The sequence below is a fragment of the Pan paniscus genome, chromosome 12 (genome assembly GCF_029289425.2).
Source record: "Pan paniscus chromosome 12, NHGRI_mPanPan1-v2.0_pri, whole genome shotgun sequence".
Classification (NCBI taxonomy): Eukaryota; Metazoa; Chordata; class Mammalia; order Primates; family Hominidae; genus Pan; species Pan paniscus.
The window spans coordinates 105788251-105813434 of record NC_073261.2 but is presented as its reverse complement, the minus strand read 5'-3'; the positions used below and the strand labels follow the sequence as shown (position 1 = coordinate 105813434).

Here is a 25184-nt window from a genome sequence, read left to right as displayed (position 1 = left end):
AATGCTTTTACACTGTTTGTTGGAGTATAAATTAGTTCAACCATTGTGGAAGACAGTGTGGCAATTCCTCAAGGATCTAGAACTAGAAATACCATTTGATCCAGCGATCCCATTACTGGGTAGATACCCAAAGGATTATAAATCATGCTACTATAAAGACACATGCACACGTATATTTATTGTGGCACTGTTCACAATAGCAAAGACTTGGAACCAACCCAAATGTCCATCAATGATAGACTAGATTAAGAAAATGTGGCACATCTACACCATGGAATACTATGCAGCCATAAAGAAGGATGAGTTCATGTCCTTTGCAGGGACATGGATGAAGCTGGAAACCATCATTCCGAGCAAACTATCACAAGGACAGAAAACCAAACACCGCATGTTCTCACTCATAGGTGGGAATTGAACAATGAGAACACTTGGACACAGGGAGGGGAACATCACACACTGGGGCCTGTCGTGGGGTGGGGGGTTGGGGGAGAGATAGCATTTGGAGAAATTCCCAATGTAAATGACGAGTTAATCAGTGCAGTAAACCAACATGGCACATGTATACCTATGTAACAAATCTGCATGTTGTGTAGATGTACCCTAGAACTTTAAGTATATATATATATATATATATATATATATATATATATATATATATATATATATATGAGTAGAGAAGCACCCTGGCTGACAGCCAGCAAGAAAACATGGACCTCAGTCTAAAGCCACACAAAATGGATGTCTTGCCAACAATCTGAGCAATTGCGGAATTGGATTTTTTTTTCCCAGAGCCTCCAGACAAGAAGAGCCTGGCTGACAACTTGATTTGAGCATGAACTCCTTACCTACATACTGTGAGTTAATAAAAGGGTGTTGTTTTAAGATACTAAGCTTGTGTTCATTTGTTACACAGCAAGAAAAAATTAATAAATGGTCTTTTCACTAAATGATGATGGGTCAACTGGATATTCCTATGGAGAAGAAAAGACAAACTTAATTTCTACCTTCAACTTGACATAAAAATCAATTGTAGGTGGGCTGTAGATCAAAAGGTAAAAGGCAAAAGAATTAAATTTCTAGAAGATAACATAGGAGAATATTTCATGACTTTGGTGTAGGAAAAGATTTCTTTAGTAGGACACTACAACACCAACCACAAAAGATTGTTAAATTATATTAAAATTAGAATTTTTTTTCCAGCAAAAAGACCATATTAAGAGACTAATGAGACAATCCACAGAGTGGAAGAAGATATGTGCCATATGTCAAAGGTACTGGTATTTGGAATTTATCTTAAAACTTCTACAAACCAGTAAGAAAAAGGCTGGAAACCAAACATCAAGATGGGAAATAGACAAGAGCAGAAATTTCAGAAGTTACTCAAATTATGAAAAAGTACTCACCCTCATTAGCTATCATGGAAATTCAAAAATCTGAAACTCTTCCAATATGATATATGCTGGAGTGCCAAATGGACTCACAGACAAACTGACTACCACAAGAACAGGTCAATCTTTGATTTATATGCTTTTCTGCCTCTATGAAAGAAAACATTATCAAATTTAAAAGTAAATTCTTTTATTATTTTTTGTAACATCAGAAATTCAAAATGTAGGGGGAGAATGGAGTTAATGTGTACATGTTTTGTATTTGTTTCTTTTCTCTTGTTTTTGTGATCAAAGTTAGGTTGCTATCAGTGTGTGTGTGTGTGTGTGTGTGTGTGTTTGAGACAAGGTCTCACTCTGTCACCTAAGCTGGAGTGCAGTGGTGCAATCACAGATCACTGCAGCCTTGACCTGCTGGGCTCTAGAGATCTTCCCAGGTTAGCCTTCAATTAGCTGGGACTACAGGAGTGCTTACAAAAACATTAGATTAGTTATAGGTAACTTCTTATAACTATAAAATGTTTTTGTAAGCACCATAGTAACCCAAAGCAAAAACCTAAAATATAATAAAAATCAAAAGCAATGAATTAAAACACACTACCAGAGAAAATAACAACCACAAATAGAGTAAGAAAGGAAGACAGGGTTACAAAACAACAAGCAAACAAGTAAAATGACAGTATTAAGTCCTTAACTATCAATAATAACACTGAATGTAAATCAACTAAATTCTCCAATTAAGACATAGAATGGCTGAATGGATTAAAAAACAAGACCCAAATATATGCTGCCTACAAGAAACTTATCTCACCTATAAAGATACCCATAGAGTAAAAGTGAAGAGATGGAAAAAGATACTCCATGCAAATGGAACTTTAAAAAGAGCAGGAATAGCTATATTTATAGCACATAAAATAGACTTTAAGTCAAAAACTATAAAAAGAGACAAAAAAGGCCATTATATAATTATAAAGATATCAATTCAGCAAGAGGATATTACATTAATAAATATATATGTACCTAACACCAGAACACCCAAATATACAAAACAAATATTAATAGAAATAAAGGGAGAGGTAGACTGCAATACAGTAATAGTAAGGGACTTCAGCACCTCATTTTTGGCAATAGATAGATTATCCAGGCAGAAAATTAACAAAGAAACATTGCAGTTAAACTACACTCTAGACCAAATGGACCTAACAGACATTTATGAGCATTTCATCCAACTACTGCAGAACACACATTTTTCTCATCAGTGCATGGAACATTCTCCAGCATAGGGCATATGTTAGGTCACCAAAAAGTCTCAACAAATTTAAAAGAATAGAAATCATATTAAGTATATTTTCTGACCACAATGGAATAAAACTAGAATCTTTGCAAAGAGGAACTTTGAAAACTGTACAAATACGTGGAAATTAAACAACATGCTCCCAAATGACCAATGGGTCAATGAAGAAATTACCAGAGAAATTTTTTAAAAACTCTTAAAACAAATGAAAATGGAAACACAATATACCAGAACCTATGGGATACAGCAAAAGTAGGACTAAGAGGGAAGTTTATAGCAATAAATGCCTATGTCAAAAAAATACAGGCTTCAAATAAATAACCTAATGATACACTTCAAGGAACCAGAAAAGCAAGAACAAACCAAACCTAAAATTTGTAGAATAAAAGAAATAATAAAGATCAGAACAGAAATAAATAAAATGGAGGCTAAAAAACCACAAAAGATCAATAAAATGAAAAAGTTTTTTTTTTTTTTAAAGATAGACAATACCAACACGCTGGAAAACCCAATAGGTAAAATCAGAGACAAAAAAGGAAACATTACAACTGGTACCAGAAAAATAGAAAGGATCACTAGAGACTACTATGAACAGCTACATGCCAATGAATTGGAAAACCTACAAGTAATGGATAAATTCCTGGAAAAATACAATCTACTAAAATTGAAACAAAGAAATAGAAAAACAGACAAACAATGAGTAAGAAGATCTAAATAATAATAAGTCTCCCATGAAAGAAAAGTCCAGGACCTGATGGAAACACTGCTGAATTCTACCAAACATCTGAGGAAGAACTAATACCAATTCTACTCAAACTATTTTAAAAAATTGAAGAGGAGGGAATATTTCCAAACTCATTCTATGAGGCCAGCATTACCATGATACCAAGACCAGACAAGAATATAACAGAAAACCACAGGCCAATATAACTGATGAGCATAAATGCAAAAATCCTCAACAAAATATTAGCAAACTGAATTCAGTAACACATTGAAAAGATCACCATGATCATGTGGAATTCATCCCAGGGAGGCAAGGATGGTTCAGCATACACAAATCAATAAACATGATACATCACATCAATAGAATCAAGAACAGAAACCATATTATTGTTTCAATACATGCTGGAAAAGTGTTTGATAAAATTCAGCATCCCTCCATAATAAAAACTCTCAACAAACAGGGTATAGAAAAAACATACCTCAATACCGTAAGGGCAATATATGACAGACTCACAGCTAATATCACACTGAACAGTGAACAAAGTATTTCCACTAACATCTAACAAGACAAGATGCCCATTTTCACCACTTCAACTCAACATAGTATTAGAAGTCCTAGATAGAGCAATTGGGCAAGAGAAAGAAACAAAGAGTATCCAAACTGGAAAGGAAGAAGTCAAATTAACCTTGTTTGCAGATGACATGATCTTTTATTTAGTAAAACCTAAAGACTCCAACAAAAAACTCTCAGAACTGATAAATAAAGATAGTAAAGTTGCAGGATACAAAATCAACATACAAAAATCAGCAGTGTTTATATATGTTTACAGTGATCAATCTGAAAAAGTAATCAAGAAAGCAATCCTATTTACAATAGCTACTAAAAAATACCTAGGAATAAATTTAACAAAAGAAGTGAATTTAACAAAAGAAGTTTTTCTTTATAAGGAAAACTATAAAACACTGATGAAAGAAATGGAAAGGACACACACACAAAGGAAAAGATATCCCATGCTCATGGATTGGAAGGGTTAATATCATTGAAAAGTTATATGACCCAAAGCAATCTACAGATTCAATGCAATCTCTATCAAAATACTAATGTCATGCTTCACAGAAATGGAAAAAACAATCCTAAAATTTGTATGGAATCCCAAAAGATGCCGAATTGCTAAGGAATCCTAAGGAAAGGAAAAAACAAAAACAAAAAAACAAAGCTGGAAGCATCATACTACCTGACTTTAAATCATGCTACAAAGCTATAGTAATTAAATCAACATGATACTGGCATAAAAGCAGACACAGACCAATGGAATGTAATAGAGAACTCAGAAATAAATCAGTATACTTACAGCCAACTTGTTTTCAACAAAGGCACTAAGAACACACATTGGGGAAAGGATAGTCTCTCTAATAAACATTATTGAAACTAGATATCCATATGCAGAAGAATGAAGCTAGATCGATCCTATCTTTTACCATATACAAAAATCAACTCAAATGGATTAAAGACTTTAATAGGACATGAAACTACTAAAAGAAAACATTAGGGGGAATGCTACAGGACATTGGTCTGGGGAAAGATTTTTTTTGGGTAAGACCTCAAAAACACAGGCAACAAAAGCGAAAAATAGACAAATGGGATTACACCAAGCTAAAAAGCTACACATAGAAAAGTAAACAATCAACAAAGTGAAGAAACAGTCTACAGCATGGGAGAAAATATTTGCAAACTATCCATCTAACAAGGGATTAATAACCAGGATATTTAGGGAACTCAAACAACTCAATAGCATGATGACAAATAATCTGAATAAAACATGGATCAAAGACCTGAATAGACATTTCTCAAAGGAAGACATACAAATGGCCAACAAGGACATAAAAAATGCTCAGCATCACTATCAGGAAAATGCAAATCAAAACCAAGACTACAAATTAAGTTCACTGTATACTGCTTGGGTGATGGGTGGACCAAAATCTCACAAATCACCACTAAAAAACTTACTCATGTAACCAAATACCACCTGTTCCCCAAAATCTATGGAAATAAAACATTAAAAACAAACCAACAAACAAAAAAAACCCCCACAATTAGGTGTCATCTCACCCCAGTTAGAGTGGCTATCAAGAAAAAGACAAAAAATAACAAATGCTGATGAGGATGCAGAGAAAGGGGAATACCTGGAAACTGTTGGGAATGTAAAGTAGTATAGCCATTATGGAAAACAGTTTAGAGTTTCCTCAAAAAACTAAAACTAGAACTACCACATAGTTCAGTTCAGCAATCCCACTGATGGGTCTATATCCAAAAGAAAGGAAATCAGTGTATCAAAGAGGTATCTGCATTCCCATGTTTATTGCAGCACTGTTCACAGTACCCAAGATACTAATGAATTTAAGTGTCCATCAGTTGGTGAATGGATAAAGAAAATGTGGTATATACACATAATGGAATATTATTCAGCCATAAAAAGAATGAAATCCTGTCATTTGCAGAAAAATGGATGGGATCGGAGGTTATTATGTTAAGTGAAAACCAGGCACAGAAAGACAAATATTGCATGTTCTCATTCCTATGTGGGAGCTAAAAAGTGAATCTTATGGCTGGGCACGGTGGCTCACACCTGTAATCCCAGCACTTTGGGAGGCCTAAGCAGGCGGATCACCTGAGGTCAGGAGTTTGAGACCAGCCTGGCCAACATGGTGAAACCGTCTCTACTAAAAATGCAAAAATTAGCTGAGCGTGGTGGTGTGCGCCTGCAATTCTGGCCACTGGCGGGGGAAGGTGGGAGAGAGGAGAATTGCTTAAACCCAGGAGGCAGAGTTTGCAGTGAGCCAAGATTGCGCCACTGTACTCCAGCCTGGGCGACAGAATGAGACCGTCTCAAAAAAAAAAAAAAAAAAAAGTGAATCTCACAGGGGTAGACAGTAGAATGGTCACTACCAGAGGCTTAGAAAGGAAGCGGGGTGGAACAGATGAGAGAAATTGGTTAAGGGGTACAAAAACAGAATCAGATATAAGAAATAAGTTCCTGTATTTGATAATGCAGTGGGAAAATTATAGTAATTGTATATTTCAAAATAGCGAGAAGAGAAGAATTGTAATGTTCTCAAAACAAAGATAAATATTTGAAGAGATGGATACCCCATTTACCCTAATCTGATCCTAACACAGTGTATACAGGTATTCAAATGTCACATGTACCCTAAAATATGTACAACTATTATGTAATCAATGAAAAAGAACAATCTCAAAATATTTTTTAGAAAACCTTAACACCATCAGATGGCACTATATACCTACTAGATGGACCCAAATTACAAAACATAGCAAAAACGAAAAACACAGACAATACCAAGTGTTGGTGAGCAAATGAAGCAACATAAACTAATATATTGCTGGTGGGAGTACACATTGGTACAACCACTTTGGAAACCATTTAGTATTGTCTTCTGAAGCTAAACATATGCATACCATATGACCTCTGCATTTCCTTTCTGGATGGACCCAAGAGAAATATGTGCATAAGTTCACTGAAAGGCAAGCATAAAAATGCTCTTGACAGTATTATTTTTAGTAGTACCACATTGGAAACAACCCAAGTATTCATCAATCATAGAATAAATAAATACACTGTAGTGCATTCATCCAGTGGAAAAGTATTTAGTAATAAAAATGAAATAATTAAAGTTGCATGCAACATACAATGTTGACTGAGAGAAGTCAGACACAAACAAGTATACATTATATAATTCCAGTTATTTAAAGTCCAAAACCAGGTACATCTAGATGTTAGTAGTAGTTACATTTGGGAAAATGGAGTAAGTGAGATGGGCAGAAGCATAAGGGGGTCTTCTGAGACTCGGGTAATGGTGATTCTTGAGTGAGTGGCAGTTAATAGACGTTTGTTTTGTGATAATTCATGAAGGGATACATTTATGTTTTAAGTACTTTGTTGTCATTCTTAAATTAAAAAAAAACTTAAAAATTCAAATAATTTGTAAGGAGTCCTATTTTCTGAAAGTAAATTTTTTCATCAGGGAATGTACTCCATCCCACCTTTATTCCTACCCTTATTTATTTCTTGGTAATTTCCTATCTAAGCATATATTTTTTTTAATAGAACACCAGCTTCTTTTCCAGTAATTGCTCCAAGGAAGCCATCTTTGTCATTCCTCAGAAATGCTCATAATACAACATAGTGGTCAGAAATAATAATACCAAATACAAGTGTAATTTCCTAAGTGGAAAACACATTTCTCTTGGCAATGACTGTCAACAGCATTCCTGGAAATCCAGCAGAAATCAGAATTTCAAGCACTACAGTGAAGGAAATGTCTAGTAGCAGTAGTAATGGAAACAAAAACATGAAGGAAAGAGAATGATTTGGAAGAATGTTAATTCTTTACTTTTGCTCCATTACAAATCTAAACACAGGTATAAAAAAGACTAATTGAAGAGTCTAATGTTATTTACTAACATTATTTTCTAAGATTTGCTTAATGTCTAAAAATTACTATACAACTTTAACTTATGCTGGCTAAAAGGTTTGAAATAGCCGAGTGAGGGCTAAAGCTGGAAGACCAATAGGGCATTCATCTCACAGGTCAAATGTTATCACCCAATTCTCCAAGTACACATAATCCATAACAGAAGGCTGCCTTCTAATTGCCTATCCTGGTGCCATTTTGTCTGTCTGGAAAAATCCCAACTCACCTTCAAGTCCAAATTCATTCATCTTCTCCTCTGTTACTTATCTAGGTATTAATAGAACTGATCTCTCCTTTCTCATTACCATTCATACCTTGTATCTGATTTATGATAGCCCTTACTATGATATATTAAAATTCTTCATATTTTTTCTCTTCTACTCCACTGTAAGTAACTTAAGGGCAGGAACTATATTTCATTCATTATTCTCTCCAGTGCTTATCTGAACAGTTAGCTCACAGCAGGTATCAGTAAGGAAGGGTTGTTAAGTGAAATAAATGGGAAGAGACTGACAGAGAAGGTTACTCAGCTAGTGTTTTGGAAAGCGGGGTGGGGAGGAAGTGGTCCAAGAGCTGACATCATGATGGAGGCCAGAACTAGAGGCTGAAGCACACTGACACTGGTAAGCCAAGCTGGCAGGTACTGGTATAAAAGTGAGATGAATAATTGAAGGCCAGAGTACAAGTCTAACAGCTCCTGTTGGGACTAGTCAGAAACTAGGCCACATACACACTAGTTATAAGAGCCAGAGACAATGTAGAGGCAATTTAAACCACAACTAATCATAAAATGGAAGGTGATGCATAAATAGTTTTCTAAAGTAGAACTTTAGAAAACTAGAACTGCAAGGTGGCAAGCCAAGTTGTGCTGCTGTTTTGGTGGTACGTAGCCTAGTACCACTAGTATGATTCATATTAGAATGCCCCAGTTTGTTTGGCTTTGCCATTATTGAGGAGAGGGACTTGCTGGTACTGAAGCAAGGGGAATTACAGGAGATGGGCATGGTTTCATTAGGACAGGTGAATTTGGGAGGTAGGAAATCAACCATTGTGGGTGTATATACTGTAATATATATGTGAGTTTTACTCTTGGTCTATGGTGACTGAGATACTACTTCTAGTCACTTTGATCTTATTTAAAAGGTCTGACAGATTCTACATGTCCAAAATATACCACCACGTTTACAAGGAAAAATCAATTTCTTAAAGTACTCATGAAAAGGTTTGACAGGTTAGGAAAAGGCTTTGGTAGATTCAGCACCATGATGGGGGGTGGCTGAGGAGAATAATCATTAGTAAGCCCATTAATACCAATGAAATGCCAAACATTTTAAAACTCCCTTTAAAATAAAAAATACAATAATCTTGGGAGCTGAGATGAGCTCTACTGTGGATGGGTACTTATTTAGACAAGATTTGAAGAAGACCTGTCACAATTAAGAAACAAACGGTAGACCTCAGTGTGAGCTTATCTTGCCAAGGGTTACAACGCCTGAAGGCATTCTGCAGGAACATGGCAACGATGGATTTTAGTTATGGTGGACTGACTGTCTTACCTCAGTGTTTGGTAGGTGGGCTATTCTGAGATTAAGTCCATGGATGTTGAATCTCAAGACCATCTTGCAGTGTGGATGTAGTAGACGCAATGTAACTACCTAAAAGCCAACAAAAATTTTCATTTCCTTTGATTGACTCTACTGAGTCATGGGGAAATCAAAACATATGGCTTTTCTCTATTCCTCAGAGTAAGGGATATTTTGGCTACTAATCTAAAAGTTCCTAGGGAGGACATTCTGTTTTTAAATAAGCCAAAGCCTAATCAGGAGTAGGCCTTTTGCCTTTCTCCCCTTTCCCTTTCTTTCTGGCTGAATGTTATTAGACATGAGGTCTAGAGTTGCAGGAGCCATGATGTGACCATGAGATGATGACCACAAGGATAAAGGTTTATGTGATGTGCAAAGGACAACAGAGTAGAAACACATGACCCATGTCCCAGATGGCACTGTTGAGATGTTATTTACCTCTGGACTGCCTATGCCTGGATTTCTTGGCACATGAGAAAAATAGATCCCTATCTGTTTAGGCCACTGTAATTTGGTTTTCTGTTATCTATAGTCAAACTCAATCCCAGATGATAAAAGTGAATAGAAATAGGGCCTTTGAATATTCTGGGTGTTTTTGGTCACAGCACAAGGGCTGATGTGCTTAACTGCCTATCAGGCTCTGGTACTTGAGTGGGGGAGAAAGTGGCATCTGCACATATCCAGGGCTTGCCTGAGAGGAGGCAGGGTAGGAGCTGACTGAAAAAGAGCCTTTCTCAGGAAAGCTCCTCCTAGCACATATTCTGACTATTCCTGAGGCTGGCAAGATGTGCTGAGTGTAGGGAAGTTAGGAAGGTTCAAGTCAAGCAGGGCTGTGTGGGAACAAAATTTAGGGTTGAGGACAAGCTGCAAGATTAGAAGATTCTGGAGACATGAGCAGCCCCACATGCCAACACAGCTGTAGGCAGAGTAAGGCTGGGTATTCAGAAAGGCTATACCAGCAGGGTTTGTCAAAAGGTTAAGTAGGACCAGATAGTCTTAGAAACCCAGATGAAACCTTCTTCCAAGGGAAAATTCTTCAGCGGTTATTTATTTATTTCCAGGTTGTTTTCCACCTTTCCAATGGTGCCAAGTTGCAACAAAGTGAAAACTAGACCTAAAAAAATAATTCTCCCATTCTAAACTTTCTGCATAATTTGGAGAAATGTTTCGTAGTCAACATAGTTTATTATGTATTTCTCTATAAGCCAGGACTGTGGTCATTACAATAATCAATTTAGTCTGCAAACAGATCATCTTACCTAAGTGACACTGAGTTCACCAAAGTGAAAAACAACTGGAGGTGTTGTATGATTTTAAAAAATAATGCAACTTTTTAGACTGGTGTTAATTTTGAAATATAAAAATTTCTTTAGAAAAAATAAGATATTCATTGCGCTATTAACTTCTAAACCAGAGATTATATCCTAGTACCACACTAATCACCTCTTGTCCTAAATCCTAATACTGACCGAAAAACAAAAACAAAAACAAAAACAAACAAAAAAATCTTTTCCCTCATTCCTGAATTTTAGGTTATACTTGCATGAATCATTAAAAGCTGCAGTTGGGGCCAGGCATGGCGGCCCACACCTATAATCTCAGCACTGTGGGAGGCCAAGGTGGAGGACTGCTTGAGGCCTGGAGTTTGAGACTAGCTTGGCCAACATAGCAAGACCCTGTCTCTAATATAAATAAATAAATAAAAGCCACAGTTGGGTTTTATAAACAGATTTTCATAAGCTGCTCAGATAAATGAAAGAATAGGTAACATGAGAGTCTGGTTTCGTCTTACTCAAAAATTATTCTGGGATTGAGTTAAAAATATTCTAGAAGAAATTTATGATTCTTTAGTGATGCAAATGCTTATGTTGTCATCTCATTTAATAGTTCATTTTATATCTTAAAAAGTTAATTCCATATTAAGGGAAGAAAAAATTATGAAAATTTATTTTACAAGAATATATTCAACAAAGTAATGTAATCTACCAGAAATTCCCTATGTCTCTGTGCTATGTTTTTCTAGTTAGGCAACTGAAAGGAAATAAAATATCAATTTGGCCTAACTAACGAAAAGACCCTAGAATATTTTTTAAAGTTAATTATTTTGACTTGCTATACTGCTGAACTAAGACATATTTTCTTTTAGCTTTGATCAGAAAATCAACTTAGCTGTCTCAGTGAAAAGCCTATTTTTCATGAAGTGGAAGAACATCTAAAGAAAATACAGAGTAGCAAACATTCCAGAATTAAAACTGAAGAAAAAATCCATATATCTTCTTTAAAAATAACATTTAAAACAACCTAGTTAACAAAATGACATTGATGAACACTGTGGTAAAGTTTATAATGTACGCTAACTGATGTAGGGCTACTCTTCTCTGAATGCTGGATAGGAAATGACATTTCACTCACTCATACTAGAGAAGAACGCTAATGCCCCAGAACTCAAGCCTACAGGAAAGGATGTGCCATCTTTGCCAAAAGGGCAGCAGGATTTGAAATATTTGAATATTTTGGTTCCTAGAATTTTTCAGAGCTTACAACAACACAACAAAAATGTGTATATAAACTAAAGGATACAGAAAACCAGTTTCTATCTAGATAGGGCAGGATTTATTATCCACTGCTTGGACTAGCAAACTTCCTCCATTTGTTTCCGTAAGATTTCTGCTGAAGCACAGACATTACATAATCTGCAAACACTGCAAAGCCTCCTAAAAGGCATGCTGGCAGGTTAAAAGGTCGTTGTCTGGATGACAGTCAAGCCACAGAGAAACAGGTCTGTGGGGGCCAGGGGGAAATATCCAGCTGGACCAGATTCCCAGCTGGGAATGATCTCTGACCTGATCTTCTTTTCCCTTGATAACCCCTCTCTTCGTGTAACCATGAAAATTATGCCGATGCAAGTAGCTGGTATGAACATCAGTTATGTCCACTATTCATGGAGTATAAACTCTAGCAGAGCCCACTAATCATCTCCCAAAGTCTTCTGTTGAGTGTTGCTCTCTCTCAGTTGGGACTTTCTCTTTGTGGGAAGCAAGGTACTAGGAGTCACCATAGTGATGGTGAGGGCAAGCCTGGGCGAAGGCAGCTTCTGTGAGGGTTATTGAAAGAGGAGGCAGGGGTGGCACTGCAGATCTAGAGGGAAGAGGCTGGCTACTAGGAAGTGAACTATGAACCCAAGCAGGGAATGAACCAATAACCCAAAGAAGAAAGAAGACAGGTAACTAACTACTGCCTCATTTTTCTTTACCCAAGGTTACACACACTGGGTAGGTTATGGGGGAAAAAAAAAATCAGAGACCACTGAAGTAGTAGTTATTTGGCTATCAGAAGGCCAGATTAGAGCCAAGGGATTAAAAGATCAGAAAAGGAAAGGATGTAAGAAATAGGAGGACTGTGCTCCAAAAATTTGTTTGCTAGTTTGTTATTTAGAACAGAGATGAAGAAATGTAGCTGAAATGTTCAGTCTGATTTACAAAATGTATTTCATGTATCAGGGTTGTGTGAGAAAGGAAGCCCAGGGTTCTTCAAGCAACAATGTAGTATAAAACTCTGGTTGCCTTGGATTGGGGAGGGAAATATGTCTTATGCCTAAACTGTCTTGCTCCCTGCTGCCTAAACTTCAGTCTCCTGGAAGATGCAGTAGGAGGTCAATTATTGCAATTAAAAGGAAGAGTCCTTTCTTTCAAGTGCAGCTTTTGGAGCCTACTTCTCCGGAAGTGTATATAACTCTGATGCAGAAAAAGTGGAAAATACCTTTACATAATTTCCTGTTTTAATTAAAAACATTAAGCACTTGATTATATGTTATATGTGACATATTATGTATTCAGTAAATATACCGTTAAGAATAATTTGTCATAGCTAGACTTTTCATATATAAATTTAAAAAATGTATAAAATTTATATCCCATGTCCTGATTTGGGTTTAGAAAATATTTCTAAAGAGGCATAAGTACAGCTGCATATCTAATGGTGTCCTCAGCCCTAGGACTCTGGGTCCTCAACCTTCTCAATGTCTCAAGGACAAGGAGCTCCTAATTCAGGCCGTCAGGATGAGGGGAACACCTATCCCAGGGAGGAAAGTGATATCCCTAGCTGGAGAATGCTTTTTGTTTTTAATTCAACTTTTATTTTAAGATAGTTGTAGATTTACATGCAGGTGTAAGAAATAATATAGAGAAATCCATGTACCTTTTACCCAGTTTCTCCCATGGTAATATCTTGCAAAACCACAGTATAATGTTACAGCCAGGATATGTATGTATGTATTTTTTAAAGAGACAGGGTCTTCCTCTGTTGCCCAGGCTGAAGTGCAGTGGTGCAATCACAGCTTGCTGTAACCTTGAGCTCCTAGGCTCAAGCGATCCTCCTGCCTCAACCTCCCAAGTAGCCAGGACTACAGGTGTGTGCCACCATGCCTAGCTAAATTTTCATCTTTAATTTTTAACCCCTGGCAACCACTAATCTGTTCTTCATTTCTATAATGTTATCATTTCAAGAATGCTATATAAATGGAATCACGCAGTATGTAATCCTTAAGGGTTGCTTTTTTTCACAGAGCATAATTCTCTGGAGATGGACACAGGTTGCTGTGTGTATTAAAAGTCTGTTCCTTTTTATTATCAAGTAGAATTCCATGGTATGGCTTTACCACAGTTTGTTTAATAATTTACCCATTGAAAATACCTCTGGGTTGTTTCCAGTTTTTGGCTATTATGAATAAAACTACAATAAACATTCATATACAGGTTTTTCTCTGAACACCAGTTTTCACATATCAGGGATGAATGCCTAGGAGTGTAACTGCTGGGTCATAGGGTAGCTGCGTGTTTAGGTTTTTAACTGTCAAACTGCTTTCCAGAGTGGGTGCACCATTTTACATTATCAGCAGCAATGTATGAGTGATCCAGTTTCTCTGCATCCTTACCAGCATTTATGGTTGCTAATTTTTTTTATTTTAGCCATTCTGATAGGTGTGTAATCATATCTCACTGTGATCACACCCAGCTAGTCTTTGCCTAGTCCTAGATCCTGATCCTGAATATTTTCTCCCTTTTTTCTAAAAGGATTGTAGTTTTAAGATTTATATTAAAATTCATGGCTCATTTAGAGTTAATCTTTTTATAAGGTGTAAGGTTTACAGTTTAGGTTGAGGTTCATTTCCTTCCTTCCTTTCTTCTTCTTCTTCTTTTTTTCTTTTGGCCTAAGAAGAGCCAAGTGCTCCAGCAACATTGTTGAAATGGCAATTGCTCTTTTATCAAATTGCTTTTGCCCTCTTGTCAAAAATCAGTTGGGCACATTTGTGTGGGTCTATTTCTAGGTTCTCTTCTCTGTTCCATTGATTTATGTATTAATCCCTTTATCAATATCACAAAGTTTTTATTACTGTAGCTACATAATAAATCTTGCAACCAGACAGACTCACTCCTTCCACTTTATTCTTCTTTTACAAAACTGTCTTAGTAATTCTTATTCCTTTGCCTTTCCAAATACATTTTAGAATAATCATGTCGACAGCTACAAAAAAATCTTGCTCGGATTTTGATAGCAACTATGTTTAATATGCATATCAATTTAGGAAGAATTGACATCTGATATGGTTTGGATTTGTGTCCTCACCCAAATCTCATGTCCTCAATGTAATCCCCAATGTTGGAGGTAGGACCTGGTGAGAGGTAACTGAATCATGGGGATGGTTTCTCATGACTTAACACCATCCCCCTTGGTGCTGTTATAGAAATAATGATGGAGTTATCTCACGATCTGGTTGTTTAAAGTGTGTGGCACCTCCCCCACTTGTCTTTCTCAGTCCCGCTCCTCCCATGTTAGACGCCTGCTCCCACTTTGCCTTCTGCCATGAGTAAAAGCTACTTGAGGCGTCCGCAGAAGTGGATGCCTCTTCCTGTACAGCCTATGGAACTGTGAACCAATTAAACCTCTTTTCTTTATAAATTACCCAGTGTGAGAGTGCATTAATACATGTTTACTATGTTGAGTCTTCCAATCCATGAACACTGTATGTCTCTCCATTTACTTAGGTCTTCTTTTGTTTCTTTATTAATAGTCATCATTTTCAGCATATAATTATGTATATGTTTTTCTAAATTTATGCCTAACAATTTAATTTTTCTGACTGGCTAAAAATGTACATTATATTTTAAATTTTGGTTTCTATTGCTAGTGTATGCAAATAATATTGACTTTTGTGCTTATCTTGTATCCTGTGACATTGTTGAACTTGTATTAATTCTCAAAGTTTGTTTTTGGTAGATTCCTTGGGATTCTCATTTTTTTCTTTTAGTTTTTTTTTTTTTTTTTAATCATTTGATATATTTTTATTCCCTGGCAGAGCCACAGAACCATCCTTGGGATTTTCTCTACAGACAATCATGCCATCTACAAACAAGATTAATTTCTTCTCTTCTGATCTGTATATCTTTTATTTCCTTGCCTTACCTTACTGGACTGACTAGAACGTCCAGCACTATGTTGAATAAGAGTGCTGAGAGCAGACATCTTTGCTTGTTTCTAGTCTTAGAAGAAAAGCATTCAAAATATTTTTTTTTCTCTGCATCAGTTGATAGAATCATGTGGTTTATCTTCTTTAGCCTGTTAATATGTTAGATTATATTAATGGATTTTTGAATATTATACTAGCCTTGCATCCCTGGAATAAATCACATTTGGCAATAGAATAGTATATAATTCTTTTTATATATTGCTGAATTCTGTTTGCTAATATTTTATTAGAGATGTTTGTCTCTATACTCATAGGGGATACTGGCCTGTAGTTTCTTCTTTTTTTGTATTATTTTTCTCTGGTTTTGATATTAGATAATACTAGCTTCAAAAAGTGAATTGGGATGTGTTCCCTCCTATTTTCTATTTAAAAAATAGGTAGAATTGTGTTAATATTTCTTTAAACATTAGGTATAGTTCTTCAGTGAAATCATCTGAGCCTCTAAATGTCTTTTTTTGGAAGTTTTAAAATTACAAATTGAGTTTCCTTCAAAGTTATAAGGCTCTTCAAATGGTCTATTTCATCTTGGATGAGTTGTGGTAGTGTGTCCACATTTGAGGAATTGGTTTATTTCATTCCAGTTGTCAAATTTATATGCGTAGAGTTGTTCACAGTAGCCTTTATTATCCTTTTGATGGGTGCAGGCTCTATGGTGATATTTTCTATTTCATTTCTGATATTGGTAATTTGTGTCTTCAGCTGTTTTTTCTTTGTCAGTCTTGCTGGGGGTTTGCCAGTTTTATTACTCTTTCAAAGTAGCCGCTTTCTTCTTCCATTGATTTTCTCTATTGTTTTTGTTTTCAATTTTTTTTGTAGAGACAGGGTCTCACTATGTTGCCTAGGCTGGTCTCAAACTCCTGGCCTTAAGCAAACCTCCTGCCTCAGCCTTCCAAAGTGCTGGCATTCTAGATGTGAGCCACTGCTCCTAACCCTAATTTCTATTCTTGTTATTTCTTTCCTTTTCCTCCTTTTGGGTTTATTTTGCTCTTCTTTTTCCAGGTTCTTGAGGTTGAAGCTTAGGTTACTAGGACTTTTCTTCTTTTCTAATGTAATCATTTCTGACACCAGCATATATTTTTGTCTCATCACTGTTTTAGCTGTGTCCCACAAATTTTAATATGCTGTATTTTCATTTTGATTCAGTTTTATTATTAATTATTAATAATTTTATTCTTTTTTGAGATGCTTTCACTCTGTCACCCAGGCTGGAGTTCAGTGGCATGATCATGACTTACCGCAGCCTTGGCCTCCTGGGCTCAAGTGATCCTTCCATCTTAGCCTGCCCAAAGAAGCTGAGACTACAGGCTATACCTCCATGCCTGGCTAATTTTTTTTTTTTTTTTTTTGAGACAGGATCTTACTTCGTCTCCCAGGCTGGAGTGCAGTGTCACGATCTCGGCTCACTGCAGCCTTGACTTCCCAGGCTCAAGGGATCCTCCTGCCTCAGTCCCCCAAGTAGCCAGGACCTGTTACAGATGTGCGACACCATGCCCAGCGAATTTTTGTATTTTTAGTAGAGATGGGGTTTCATCATGTTGCCCAGGCTGGTCTTGAACTCCTGGACTCAAGTGATCTGCCTACCTTAGCCTCTCAAAGTGCTGGGATTACATGCATGAGCCACAGTGCCTGGCCAATTTTTAAATTTTTTATAGAGACAGGGCCTCACTGTGTTGCCCTGGCTGGTCTAGAACTCCTGGGCTCAAGTGATCCTTCCATCTCAGACTCCCAAAGTGCTAGGATTACAGTTGTGAGCTATAGTTTTATTATTTACATGGAGTATTATTTGAATTTCTTTGTAATTTCCATTTTTGACTCATGAGTTGTTTAGAAGTGTGCGGTTTACTTTCCAAGTATTTAAAGATCTAACTTTTGTTATTCTGTTGCTGATTTCTAGTTTGATTCCATTGTGGTCACTGAACATACTCTGTATGGTTTCAATGATATCAACATGTTGATATCAATTCTGTTTTGGGTGGAGTGTTCTACAAATGTCTATTAGGTAATTTTCTTTGCACTGAAATCTACTTTATCTGATATTAATAAAGCTATTCCTGGTTTCCTTTGCTTATAAATGTTTGCATAATGTATCTTTTCTTATCCTTTTGCTTTCAACCTACTTATATTGTTATATGTAAACTAAGACTTTTGAGGACAGCATACAATTGAGTCATGTTTTCTAATCTACCCTGCCAATTTCTTTTAATTGTATATTTACATTTACATTCAATATAATCATGGATGATCATTTTATTATTTGTTTTCTGTTTGTTCTCTGTCATGTCTCTGAGTTCTTTTTCTGGTCTTCCAATCAATGTGTTTCTAAATATAGAATTCCATCTTGATCTATCCATGGTGGTTTTGAGTATCTCTTTTGAATAGCATTTGAAATGGCTGTTCTAGGTACTACATTACATATATACATGACTTACTACTATCTACATGTGGTTACATCTTACAGTTCAAGTAAAGTGTAGAAACCTTACTTGCCATGATGTCCCTGTACCCTCCCCCATTTATAAAATCGTTCCCTAAATATTTCCTCTGTGTATGTTTAGAACCATAAGCGACAGTGCTATAATTTTTGCTTTAACTGTTAAACATAATTTAGAAATCTCAAGAGAAGAAGAAAGTTGCATTTGTCCACATTTTAACTTGTTCACTGTTCTTTCTTTTTGACGTTCCCAGATTCCTTCTTTTATCATTTCCTCTCTGTTGAGAGAACTTCCTGCAGTTATTCTTTTAGGATAGATCTAATGTTGACAAGTTCTTTTAGTTTTCCAACATTTGAGAATGCTAAATTTCCCCTTCTTTCCTGAAAGACACTTTTGCTAGATATAGAATTTTGGATTGATAGTTATTTTCATTTTGCATTTTGTCATTTTCCTTTGGGTCTCCATGGATTCTGATGAAAAACTAGCTGTCCTTCAAACAGACTTTCTTCCATGAATAATGCACCGCTTTGCTCTTCTGGCTGCTTTCAAGACATTTTCTTTGTTTTAGTTTTCAAAAGCTTGGTTATGGTGTTTTAGTGTAGATTTCTTTGGGTTTATTCTGTTTTAAATACGCTCAGCTTCTTGAATCTGTAAATTCATATCTTTTGCAAAATTTGGGAGTTTTTAACCATTATTTCTTTGAACACTTTTCCAGACCTACTCTCTATTTCTAGGACTAGTGTTATCACAAATGTTAGATCTTTCGTTGTAGTCCAACAGGTCCCCGAGGTTCTGTTCCTTTTTTTCTCCTTTTTAGTCTATTTTCTCTCTATTGGATAATTTCTATTAATCTAATCTCATATTCACTGATTCTTTCCTCTTTGTCCCCTCATTTTATTGTTGGTTCCATCCATTGAGATTTTAAATTCGTTCTAAAATTTCCACTCAGTTTTTTTTTAATCTTCTCTTTCCTAAGATTTTCTATCTTCTCATTAGTTTCAAACATGTTTATTAATTGAGCATTAAATAATTTTTATAGTGGCTGCTTTAAAGTTATTGTCAGATAATTCTAATATCTCTGTCATTTTGCTGTTGGCATTGATTTTTTTTTTCCAGTCAAGTTGAGATTTTGTTAGACAAGTGATTTGCAACTAAAACATGGACAGTTTGAGTATTATGTTACGAGATTCTGGATCTTACTTAAACTTTATGTTTTAGATGTTTTTTTCACTATGGCCACGTAGGGTAGAGTCTAAGTTACCCATTTGACTTCTGTTGACACCCAAGGGATGAAGGGGCTCCTCACAGCTGCTGGGTAGGGGAAGGAATTCTGACTCTGTACTAGGCTTCCACTGTTACCATCTTGGCTGGGACAAGTGGGGAGTCCCTTGCTACTTCTCCCCACATGACCTTTACTGATAATACGGGGGTAGTGGTGATGGTGGCCCCATTACTGCAGGGCAGTGATGAAAGTCTTCGCTCTCTACTTAGCCTCTTCTGGGACAGTACCGTAGAGCAGGGAAAGAGAGGGGGTGCTTCATTACTGCTGGGGAGAGGGTAAAGTCCACTCAATCTTTGCAGGCATGACTGGAGATGGCTGGAGTAGAGTAGAGCAGTTACTGTCTAAATGTTTCTTTTAGAAAGTATTAAAGACCAGAGGCCAGGTGCGGTGGCTCACGCCTGTAATCCCAGCATTTTGGGAGGCCAAGGCGGGTGGATCACCTGAGGTTAGGAGGTTGAGACCAGCCTGGCCAATATGGTGAAACCCCATCTCTACTAAAAATACAAAAATTAGCTGGGAGTCGTGGCAGGCACCTGTAGTTCCAACTACTTGGGAGACTGAGGCAGGAGAATTGCTTGAACCCAGGAGGCAGAGGTTGCAGTGAGCTGAGATTGAGCCACTGCACCCCAGCCTGGGTGGCAGAGTGAGACTCTGTCTCAAAAAATATATAATAATAATAATAAAGAAAGAAAGTATTGAAAACCAGAATACACTGCCGCAAAATGACTGTAGGGGACCAAAATATACCATCCCTAAAGATGTCTCTTGGGCAAAAGGATTATTTTAAACTGAGTATTTTGAGAAACTGGAGACACAGGAGAAGCTCTAAAAATGGAGAAGTTCCCTTTTTAAAGGGAAATTCACATCTATAAAGGACATTTCCATTTGTATGGGTGTTTTCCTCTCTGTACCATGAAGGATGACTCTAAATCACCATGGACTCTATTATCAACGCAAAGGGCACTAACTTAAATCTGCACAACAAACTTTTGTCTTGTGTGCTGTGCTTTTCTTGGTCACCTCCCATTACTGACCTCCTTTCTTTGTTTTAGTTCAAGATGGTATTTAAGTCTGAACTCAGAAGCCACCTCTTTGAGATTTACTCATTTCTCTGGGTATCTCCCATGTACATATGAAATATAAATGTTAATAAATTTATACATTTTTCTTGTTAATCTGTCTTTTGTAACAAAGATCTGCCCCAAGTAAGAACTATACAAGGTAGGGAGAAGACTATTTTTTCCTACTCTATAAAACATTGCTCCTTTCCTGGTCTTTGGGCTAGAGAGAGTAGGCTTTTGTTAGGACCTTTAAAAGTCTCTACTCTTTGGTGTTTCTGGGTTGCTGGCTCCACATCTAGGATATATGTGGTAAAAAGAAAACCCAGGGAACTCACCACTGTGTTTGTTCCTTGGGTCCCAAAGTCCCTACATAGCCTGCTTTCTATTCTCTACCTTGTATAGTCTTCTTGATGTTGTTTTACAGATAATATCCATGGTTTTTAGTACTTAGCAGGAGAAATAGTGGAAAGTCCATTTACTCTATCTTCCTGGAAGCAGAAGTCCCAGGAGGAAAATGGAATCCATAACTGAAGAATGCTTTATAAAATACATTCTACAAGGCAAAAAGAAAATGGCAAAAAGCAACAAGGGGCTGGGAGAGACAAACAAACCTGTAAAGAGACGTAAAATGATCTTATCAAAGTATATGTGGAGAATTTTACATATATTTGCCAGAATTTCAAATGTTGATTCCATTGGGTCTCAAGTAATTTCCAAAGGTAGACTGGCCCTAACTCTTGATTTAGTCAACAACTGAAAACCAACAAGGGGAAGTAACTAAACAAAAGCCACAGAGTGACTCTAGGGCAGAACCAAAATGAGAGTTGAGGGTTTGTGACTTCCTGTCAGTACTATTTTCACCAGTAGGCATCTGTTCCATAATATTGTCAGAGGCGTGTGAACCAGAGAGACTTCATTTTGAGTGTGGGCTAGGAAAATGAGGCTGAAACTTGCTGGACTGTATTCTCAGAAAGTAAGGCATTCTGAGCCTCTAGATGTTTAAAGTTAAGGGAACAAATTAATAATGTTTACTAAAACAGACTCAGACTTGGGAGTGTCCAGATATCCTGATATCTGGAGAACAAAGGCATTCCTAATTTTGCTTTTAAGATAAAAATATCAATTCTTGGGCCGGGCATGGTGGCTCATGCCTGTAATCCCAGAACTTTGGGAGGCTGAGGCGGGCAGATCACGAGGTCAGGAGTTTGAGACCAGCCTGGCCAACATGGTGAAACTCTGTCTCTAAAAAAAATACAAAACTTAGCTGGTCACAGTGGTGCTTGCCTGTAGTCCTAGCTACTCAGGAGGCTGAGGCAGGAGAATCACTTGAACCTGGGAAGCGGAGGTTGCAGTGAGCCGAGATCGCGCCACTGCACTCCAGCCTGGGCAACAGAGTGAGATTCCATCTCAAAATAATAATAATAATAATAATAATAATAATAATAATAATAATAATATATAGATTCTTGCAAAATACAGTAATTAAGAAAATTAATCCTTTATCACAAACCCTTGTAGCAGAACACATCTCCCTATATATATAAGCATTGTACCTAGGGTGGGTGCGTCCCTCCTCTTATTTTCAGGAATATCCTACTTTGTCTATGGAGGAGCTGTTCTTTCGCCACTTTACTTACTTAATAAACTTGCTTTTGCTTTGCACTGCAGACTCACCCTGAATTCTTTCTTGCGCGAGATCCAAGAATCCTCTCTTAGGGTCTGGATCGGGACCCCTTTCCTTAATAATATGGTGGAGAGATGAGGAGTTGGACCAAATGGTCTTTAAGGGATATTTCCAACATCAACCTCTGGCAATTTCTATGACTGTCCTTAGCCCTTGCTTTCCCTCTTCCTATCTCATCTTTTTAAACCACTATGCTAAGGGTATATTAAAGAATGGAAATTGGAGGGAAAATGGAAGGGGGAAAAAAATCTATCAATAGGACAAATATACTGAACCTTGTATTTTTGAGGACTGCTTCTTGTTACATATTTAGAAAAACACCTCCCATATGAACTGCAGCTGCACAATTGAACAGGCAGGGCTGTTAACTTGTTTCTAGTTCATTAGGCATGTGACCTTATGGCATTCTTAATACAGCTGAGCATGGAAAACTTTATTCAGGAGTCCTGCTGTTATCATTAACAAGGGCAACAGCACCAGCTATGGTGAAAGGAAATGCAATACAGTGGCAGAATGCCTGGGTTTCAACACTACATACTAGTTGTATAACTTTGGGCAATCATGTAACCTCTTTGTACCTCAGTTGGCGTCATCTAAAATGGGGACAATAGCAATACTAAACCTTATTAGTTCTTTTGAGGAACATAGGTAAAAGCTTAGAAAGTGCCATCAGCTACTGCTGCAACTAATTGTTACATCGTTCATTGGAGGTCTGTTATAAATAAAATACTAGATAGAAGCTTTGGATATTTTATCACATTTAACACTAGAATAACCTTTTGAAGTATGGAGTATTGTTATCCCCACATTATAGATTAAGAAACTAGGATTACTTTATTATGAAAGTCATTTACAAATGTAGTATAAAATAGTATGATCTAAAAAGATAGACTACATTTTAAAACAACTCTTGAAGCCAAAAAGTAAAGTCACAAAAACATTTCCTAGCATATTCATAAAAATCAGCAAAGCACCCAGTATTAAAATACATTACCATGACAAATATTTATTACTTCTATGATTTAAATTCTCCCAAAACATTTAAAGGAGGAAAATAAAAACAACCTGTTAACTCTACAAGAATATTAGGCTTTGTGTCCTTGTGCTGTTTTTTGTAAAGTACTCCCACTAAGCTAACAGGCACACCAAGGATTCCTGTAGGGACTCCATATATACTATGTACTATATGCGGAAGAAGTGTTTCTCACTGTGCTGCAGCTAGAGTGAAGAATCAGAAACATAAGGTAAAATTAAAGCTTGATGAGGCTTTTCTGTCTAATTTCTTATGAAAAAATTCATTCTATTTCTAATTTTATTTATTTCTAGTTTTAAACTTTTGGAAGAGGAAAAAAAACCTAGTAAATAATTGCTTGTTTGATATTTGTCCACTGTCAGAGAGTATTGTGTAAACATTTTGTGATACAAGAATAAACATATACATTTTAAAATCTGTGCTTACCAAGGCAGAATGGTTCTAATATATTCAATGGTGAAAATTCATTCTCTAGGTTCATTACTTGAAGGCCCCTTCTGATTAGCAAGGACTTGATTGTCTCAGGACACGGTTTCAATAATAAGTAGCCAGTAACATAGAGAACATATCGAAACCAGCACAAAAGTGGAGTGGCAATTCTGCCATTGGGTGACTCAGACATTCGTTCAATTGTTGGAAAGAGCAGAAAGGCACGAATTACCTGCAATAAAGAAGCATACTTTGATGAGAGGTTTTCTTAAAGGATAGGTCCATTACTTATTGTCTCTTCTATATAGTAATGACAAATGACTGGGTTTTAGAATGACTAGAGATCTCTTCAGAGTGAGAAGAACCACCACTCACCACCCTCTCAGCCTATAACTAGGCAAAATCACAGCTCACTGCAGCCTCATCCTGAGTGCAAGTGATCCTCCCACCTCGGCCTCCCAAGTAACTGGGACTACAGGTGTGCACCACCATGCCTGGCTCATTTTTTATATTTTTGTAGAGAGAGGGTCTCCCTGTGTTGCCCAGGCTGGTCTTGATCTCCTGGGATCAAATGATCCTCCTGCCTTGGCCTCCCAAAGTGCTGGGATTACACACGTGACCCACCATGTCCAGGCCCCCTCATTTCTTTTTAATGCTAAAAAATATTCTATCATCTGAATGTACCATAGTGTATTTATTCATTCACCTACTGAAGGAAATACTGGTTGCTTGTAAGTTTTTGGCAATTATGAATAAAGCTGCTATAAATGCCCGTGTGCACTAAGTTTTCAACTTCTTTGGGTAGATACCTAAGAGCACAATTGCTGGATCACATGGTAAGAATATGTTTAGTTTTGTATGAAATCACCAAACTGTCTTCCAAGGTGGTTGTACTATTTTGATTCCCACCAGTAATGAATGAGAGGTGCTCCATATCCTGCTGTTTCTATATCCTTTTCAGCATTTATTGTCAGTGTTCTGAATTTTGGCCATTCTAACAGGTGTGGCGTTATCTCACTGTCATTTTAATTTACATTTCTTTGATGCCATATGATGCGGAGCATCTTCTCACATGTTTATTTGTCATCTGTATATCTTCTTTGGTGAGGTATCTGCTAAGGTTTTTGGCCCATTTTAAAATAGGTTTTATATTTTTCTTATTTTGAGTTTTCTGAGTTCCTTGTATATTTTGGATTAGTCTTTTATCAGATGTGTCTTTTCAAAGATTTTCTCTCAGTCTATGACTTATCTTTTTATT

The 25184-nt window shown here is 36.7% G+C and overlaps 1 protein-coding gene across 11 annotated transcripts in view; it reads right to left on the bottom strand.

Moving 5' to 3' along the window:
- The window catches only part of LDAH (lipid droplet associated hydrolase), a 142184-nt gene that overhangs the window by 32056 nt on the left and 84944 nt on the right, over positions 1-25184 (bottom strand). For 8 of the 11 annotated variants that reach the window (XR_004669735.3, XR_001337810.4, XR_010109214.1 and 5 more), the window contains exon 5: positions 23924-24158. The exons of the other annotated variants lie outside the window; for them this stretch is intronic. Coding sequence is in view for 3 of the 8 variants with exons in the window: in XM_003827013.6 (XP_003827061.1) it covers positions 23924-24158 (235 nt within the window). In the remaining 5 variants the exon portion in view is untranslated. The remainder of the gene's footprint in view (positions 1-23923; positions 24159-25184) is intronic. 11 annotated transcript variants of the gene reach the window in all.